The sequence below is a fragment of the Terrapene carolina genome, unplaced genomic scaffold (genome assembly GCF_002925995.2).
Source record: "Terrapene carolina triunguis isolate 2854851 unplaced genomic scaffold, T_m_triunguis-2.0 Scaffold96, whole genome shotgun sequence".
Taxonomy (NCBI): Eukaryota; Metazoa; Chordata; order Testudines; family Emydidae; genus Terrapene; species Terrapene triunguis.
Genome location: NW_020664447.1, coordinates 39574393 through 39582054, shown reverse-complemented (window position 1 = coordinate 39582054; position 7662 = coordinate 39574393). Strand labels below are relative to the sequence as shown.

At 43.8% G+C, this 7662-nt stretch overlaps 1 protein-coding gene across 4 annotated transcripts in view; it reads right to left on the bottom strand.

Moving 5' to 3' along the window:
- The window catches only part of CDAN1 (codanin 1), a 42568-nt gene that overhangs the window by 17037 nt on the left and 17869 nt on the right, over nt 1-7662 (bottom strand). For all 4 annotated transcript variants that reach the window (XM_024197465.2, XM_024197467.2, XM_024197468.3 and 1 more), the window contains 5 exons: nt 5817-6025; nt 4832-4946; nt 2985-3128; nt 2098-2264; nt 1352-1433 (listed from right to left, as the gene is read on the bottom strand). In XM_024197465.2, the coding sequence (XP_024053233.1) occupies nt 1352-1433; nt 2098-2264; nt 2985-3128; nt 4832-4946; nt 5817-6025 (717 nt within the window). The remainder of the gene's footprint in view (nt 1-1351; nt 1434-2097; nt 2265-2984; nt 3129-4831; nt 4947-5816; nt 6026-7662) is intronic.

Below are 7662 nucleotides of genomic sequence, written 5' to 3'. Positions count from 1 at the left end.
GGGGGGGGGGGGGCGTTTTCACACCCCTGAGCGCAGCAAGTTGCAGCGCTGTACAGCGCCAGTGTAGCCAAGGCCCTATAGAAATAAACTAGGGAATTATACAGGAGTGTCTTCCATATCACATCACATGATCCACTGTCTAAAGCCAAGCCCTAAGATACAACCGAATTTGCTCCAACCCCTCAGACAGAGGCAAACACATACAAGATCTTTATCAAGCATTCTTAAAACTACAATACCCACCTGGGGAAGTGAGGAAACAGATTGACAGAGCGAGACGGGTACCCCAAAATCACCTACTACAGGACAGGCCCAACAAGGAAAATAACAGAACACCACTGGCCATCACGTATAGCCCCCAGCTACAACCTCTCCAGCGCATTATCAATGATCTACAATCTATCCTGGAAAACGATCCCTCACTCTCACAGACCTTGGGAGGCAGGCCAGTTCTCGCTTACAGACAACCCCCCAGCCTGAAGCAAATACTCGCCAGCAACTACACACCACACCACAGAAACACCAACCCAGGAACCAATCCCTGTATCAAACCTCGTTGCCTACTCTGTCCCCATATCTACTCTGGCAACACCATCAGAGGACCCAACCACATCAACCAACAAGGGCTCATTCACCTGTACGTCTACTAATGTTATATATGCCATCATGTGCCAGCAATGCCCCTCTGCCATGTACACTGGCCAAACCGGACAGTCTCTACGTAAAAGAATAAATGGACACAAATCGGACATCAGGAAGGGTAAAATACAAAAGCCAGTAGGTGAACACTTCAATCTCCCTGGTCATTCTAACACAGATTTAAAAGTCACTATTCTTGAACAAAAAAACTTCAGAAGCAAACTTCAAAGAGAAACAGCAGAACTAAAATTTATTTGCAAATTTAACACCATTAATTTGGGCTTGAATAGGGACTGGGAGTGGCTGGTTCATTACAGAAGCAGCTTTGCCTCTCCTGGAACTGACACCTTCTCATCTATTATTGGGAGTGGACTACATCCACCCTGATTGAATTGGCCCCATCAACACTGGTTCTCCACTTGTGAGGTACTCCCTTCTCTTCATGTGTCATTATATAATTCCTGCATCTGTAACTTTCACTCCATGCATCTGAAGAAGTGAGGTTTTTTACCCACAAAAGCTTATGCCCAAATAAATCTGTTAGTCTTTAAGGTGCCACCTGACTCCTTGTTGTTTTTACACCAGTGTTAAACTCTCTACAGAAAGGATCTCATGTTTATTTTAGCTCACTTTATTTATCTCATTTTCAATTGTTTTCTATTAACTTCTATCACACTTTTCCTCCAGCCATTTACATTTCCAACTACTGTACCTGAAAAAGCCAGCCCAGCACTGCAAGTATCAGTAGCTTGTTTAGGAAACTCATCTCCTTATCTTCAGAAAGAACCAGGCATCTGCCATGGAAAAAGGGCAGTAGAAGAGACCATTAAAACTCAGCTGCATTAATAAAAAAATATTCTCGCTATACTATAACTTGTCTCCATGCTCTCCATTTCCTTGACCTGTTCCCTGCCTTGTCTACCCTAAAGTTCAGGCTCTTTTGAGCAGGGAAGGTGTCTTAGCCTGTGCATGAGTGTGTGGGGGGTGGGGGTGTATAAAGTGCATTGTACATTTGGTCTGCAGCAGCCAGTTTGGTGACCTGAGGACATGCTACAAAGCCCATCTCTTTGCACTGTTTTTTATGGAGGGGAGAAGAATTGAGAATATTTGGGCAGTGGGAAACTTTGTGGAGGGACTTAAGTTTATATTTTGCAGCTGCACACGGCTTGAAGACACATGGGAAGTTGTATATATTTGGTCAAACTCTATATTTTAATCAAGTGTCAAAGATTCCCAGAGCTTGTGATGGACTCTTCTTAACATTGTATAAAATCAAAAGAAATACAAGTGATTTACAGCTGTAACAGGGATAGAAGAATTAAGTGATTTTTATAATGGTCCCACCTGAGGGCCAGCATGCAGCCTCACAGCCACCATTTTGGAAGAAGAGTGGGACGTGATTATCATTGCAAAGAAATGTTCTCAAGCAGGTGCAGGCATCCTTGCTCAGTCTCTCACCTGTACAGCTGCAGCAGGAGGGAAAATACCCTCCCGTAGTAGTCAAGGAATGGAGCAAAATGGTCCACAAGGGAGAGGAACTCTACAACCCAAGGAACGGTAAGGATAGTACGTCGGTTCAAGATAGATCGTCTCAGGAGCTTCAATATGTCCAGTACAGGCAGGGTCTTGATGGGCAACACACATTAAGTCAACTTAAAGTAGTCTGAAGCTAACTTTTCACACTTACTTTAAAAAGAAAAATCCACATCTACCTTATGTTTTTTCTTTCCATGATTTAACTTTTTGTACAATTAAGTGGTAACAAAATGGCTAGTATTTATATCTCTGTAACTTCCAGTCGCTGGAGATCTACATAAATTAAATATCCTGCTAGTAATAGCTAATGGAGATCCCACTGTAGCTTTGAGAAGATGGTCTTCTGGCTAGAACCCTGACCCGGTATCAGGAGATCTGGGTTCAATTCTTACAGACAATAAAAGGCAATTTGAATCTGGTTTGACATATTAGTGGAAGTATTTAGCGGAGGGCTGAGACACTCCTGAAAGTGTTTCTGGCAGTAGAACCTGACACAATGCAAAGGAAGTCTTTCCAGTGTATTCAGGTCTTCGATACAATGGCCATGATTCAACAGCATCATCAAGAAGTTCAGCACTGCACCACTTACTAACACCTCCCTCTTCCCTATCTCATACGCTATTCTTCACCCAACAGGACACACACGTAGGAGACAGGGCACAGCACAGTGTGGAATGTCATTTTGGAGTCTGTTCCACCTCATGAAATGATGCTGCCAGAGGCAGCAGAGAAATATCTGCCTCATCTGGGGCAAAGGAAACTTACTTGCCAAGCAAAAGCACAGGCTGGTTCTCTAGCAGGTTACTTACTTGGTTCCTTAATGCCACTGCAGACTCCTGCAAGTCTCTGCTCGGTGGTTCCACTGTTTGGTATGGCAGGAAAACAAGAAATCCTAGAAATTTTGCCAGGAGCCGGAGAGTCATCAGGGCCGCAGTGAAACGCTTTTTTTCATCCTGAAATGGAGAGAAGGAAAACTGGTCAGGGACAACACCACACCAAACTGGGAGGCAGTTATCTACCAGAGTTCTTTTCTTCCTGCATGGGAAATGCCTCCCAGCTTCATCCTCCCCACCACTCTCTGAAAAACTTTCCCCCCTACAACACAGAGAAGGGCACTCTGCAATATTCAAGTCTCCTTCAAAAGCGGAGTTCAGCAATCAAGTGTTTACAGGACCTGGCCCTTCTCTTCAAAGCCCTGCATGGAAAGAGGCTGAGCTATGTGACCTCATGTCTCTCTACTTTTCTCCATGGTAGATGGGTTCCACAAAAATGTTTCCACTGACAGAGTCCAGGTTTCAGTTTAAGAGCGTTTTCAGTAGAGGACCCTCAACTGTGAAGCTCACTACTACAAGAGATGAACCTGAGCCCACCTGTTCCAGCCGGCATTCCCTTAATCACATTGCAATACAGCCCCAGAAACATGCTCCGGGGGCATGCCACTTAGACCTACAAAAGCAGCTTAGAATTGAGTGCAAGTAGAGACCTGGCTCCTCCTCCAGAGAGACCAGTGCAGTACATTTAATCAGTATAAATGTAACTAGATATTGTGGTGATGGGTACATTTAAATTACATACATAAATGGCTGTACACAGCTCCTGTCTTCACTGTTGCACTGGCTACTCAGGGGATAGTCCCACTACTGCCATAAGCAACAAATGAATCCAAGATCTTTTTCTTAAAAAAAAAAAAAAAAAAAAAGAAAGAAAACAAGAAGCTGCTCAAACAGTCATACTTCCATATTACTAATCTTAACCTGATATTCCTGCACTGCTCCATCTCTGGCAATGAAGCAAGAGCAATCAGCACATAGCCAACATCAGCTGAATAGCAGCTGCATATCTCTGAGAATTTAGAGAGCAGTTTCATTCTGAAAAGTGACTTGGTGAAGATGGCAGCCTGGGGTCCTACGTGTGTTCTGTCTCAGTGACTCCAGACTGTTTGCTCATCTTAGAAGCTTCCGGCACCACAAACACACCCTGGGATCTCAGCTAAACTAAATTTGTGGCTTGTGCAACATGATCATCAAAGATCCTGCTGGCCATATTCTGCCCTCTGTTACACCTGTGCAACCCTCAGGATTTTAGTGGAGTTGCACAGGTATAACTAGGCAAAATTTGAGAACAATGGGATTGCACAGTTAGCCTTACAAACATAGGTATGCTAGCTCTACAGGTTTAACATGATTTTTTTTTAAATGTTAAAAGTTACTTTATTTGTACTGCAGTCAGACCATCAGACTCAACACACAGTGAACAGACCTGCTAAGACGTCTTTTAAAACACAAAACTTGACCCTTTTCAGAATAGAACCACATTTTAAGAGTTGCTAAACATCAAAAGGTGCCATAGTTTGCATAGCTACAGCTGTGACCATAACTGAGCACATGTAAATGGTAGCTGGATAGAGAGGCAAAGCTAAAGTGGCTACTGGAACCTTAGTGGAGAATTTCTTATCTTCCAAACATACTGATGTAACTTAAAAAAATATTCTAAAATAGTATTTAAAGAGGATAATAATTGCAACTATAGCTGAATTTTAAACAAGTCTTATTATTATTTATATCACTGTAGCAACTAGGAAACCCTCGTCGTGAACCAGCTCTTGGACTGATCCAATGAACAAGTTCTTAGTAGGTGTCTGGAACATATTACTTACCTGTTCATCCATATCTGCCTCCCCATCACTAGGTTCATGCTCTACCAAAGTAAGGCCATCCAGCTCGAGTATCTTTAGACACAGGCTATCCATCAGGTGCTGGTTGAACTGGTAGCTTCAGCAAAAGATGAAAAGTCAGACTGAAAATAGCAGTGGAATCTCAACTAACATTTAAGCCTTAATCACTGAAGTGGGGGACGGCCGATACAAAACATCAACTCGTTTAAGGGAGGAACTCCAAGTGCATTGTGTGGCCAAGAATAGCACTGTCTAACAGCCAGACAGAGCCTGGGCAGACTCCATACAAGTCTCGCCACACAGCTCTGTCAGTGCACTAACCAACCTCAACTTGACTAACCACCTTTTCCATTCTAATCTTGAGCCTCTCTGGAACAGAGACTCCCCTTATTCTCCAACAGTGTGCTAGTTCTAATGCTGTGGCTAAACATTTACAGATGAGAGACTGTGAGGGCCCTAAACTCATTTCAGTTGCAGTCTAAGGGAGATCTGAATCTATGCTGTGGAACATGAAAGGCTAACCATAGAACAGCCCCACACTCCACTGCAGGGCACTGACCACCACCCTGTAAGGAACACTTCAGCTGTGCAGAGCTCCTGCTGTTCGCTGTTGCATCACCTCGTGGTATTAGGGAACCATGACCCCCTCTGGCAAGACATTCAGTTTGATTCTGTAGTAAGCTAACTAGGAACTAGCCTGATGTAGCTCTTAGGAGAGGAAGATGAATTGTGCCAGTGGATACAAGAGCAACTTGGTAACTACACCAGCCAGGAGTACTTAATGGACAGTGCAAATGGCAACCTTCTTCAGAGTTTGAAAACGTCCCCACTTGGGCTCCAATGTCCCAAAGAGCTGGAGTTCCAAGACCAGTTTCTGAGTTGACTCCCCAACTGCAGCACAAGCCAGTGGTATTAGCCAACAACCATCCAAACTTAGCCGAGGCATAAGCAGTGATATGCAGCTAACCTTCCTGCACTGAGAATGAAGTCCCTGAAGAACTGCTGGCACCCTGGGAAGGCAGGGGGCGGGCAGGGCCCTCTGATGCTCTGAGGAACGACAAATCTCTCCTGTAGCCTCTTCAGCCGGCTCAGGTTATCGGAACCCAGCATATTAAGGACATCCTGGTCTGGGGTATCTCCCCAACTTGTGCCACCACCAATAGGACCTTTACACATCTTCAGGAGGGGGAAAAAGGAGGGAGATGGGAAATTTATAAGATTTTCTTTTATCTTGGATATTTTGCCCCACCCACACTCTACCCCATAAAAAGACTTTTGGTGTAGGAGCTTTCTAACCAATGCAAGGAACTGGATGTGGCTCCCTATAGAGCCCATGAATGCTACTTCCTTCAGCCAATCAAGGGAGGGGAGAATATATGGAAAAGCGTACAAGGCCCAACACATGCTACCCTCCCAGCCTAGTAGTCTCAGGAATGGAATCCAGATCCCACACATTAACACTAGGACCCTAGGCTGCTGGGCCAGCCTGCCTTCCTATTACACAGAGAATATAAATACCATGGATAACTCTACAACCGGCACAAACCAGAGTTCAGTCTTCCACGGTTTAGCCCACTGCTCAGGGATCAGGACTATTTAAAACTGTGCAATTTCTCACTGTCATCTACTGCATGTTCCTGGACCAGACTCTGTGGGGCTCGCCAGTACTTCACAGATTTTAAGTATTACTTGCAGTGGCTCATCCACACAGAGAGCTACAGCTCAGCACTCAAAGGAAGAGGTCTTCAAGCCCTCAGAACTAATCAGGTACCTAGGCACCTCAAGGATGCAACTTTAAATCCTGGCACCACACTGAGAAGTAAACTCCTTAAAATACGGTATGGTGAGGTTAACATTTATTGCATCTCAATAATTCTAAACTGAACCTGCTCAAGTTTACAAAGGAAAATCATTTTACAACTGCCAACCCTGTAAACTCACACTGGGCTCTAAGAGTCAAGTTAGATTCCTTCCCACTCAGGTATCACAAATCACACAGGGCCAGCAGGCCAAGTCCTGGTCAGTTACACTCATACCTCATTGCAGACAAAATATTTTCAACTTAAGTCTTCAGTTACACCTATGAAACCCTACGGTCTTCAATAGGAATGCAAAGATGTAACTGAGGAAAAATCTGGCCTTGCAATTGGAACTTAGTTAACACCTTTTTTGATGATCCCAGTCTCTTAGCTATGATGGTTCTGCAAGGCTAACAGAAGTAGAGAGCAGTAAAAACGTATTTTGCTCACTAAAGTCAGCAGATGACAACTGTGGAGACACACAGGGAGCACATTTGCAGAATAAGAAGATAACATTTTTACAGTCTCTTTTCAGATTAGAAATACACCTAAAAGGTGGGATTTTCAAAGGTGACTAAGGGAGTTAGGTGCCCAACTTGCAAACTGGGCACCTAATTCCCTTAGTCTCCTTTGAAAATCCCAACCTAAAGGGCCATTGATCTCAAAATATGCATTGCAAGTAGTTTCAAGTACTACACCTGACCAAGCCTCTGACAATTTTTTTTGGGGTTTAGTTTTTTTTTTTTTAAATATCTCTCTTTACAGTGCGGTGTGAAAGGAGACCCCCCACAAACAAGGGAAACTGACCAACTATACAGGATCAGCAATGGAAATGACTACACACAAAGCAAACGAGTAGAAAATTCTCTCTCTCACAGTGATCTCACACATTACTTGGAACAATAGCAGGCAAAAAAATTAGATAGAATAACAATAATGCTTCAAACAACAACGAGTCTTCTTCTGGGCATAAATAAACCAAAATCAGGGGCCATCATATCCAGACCAGGATCC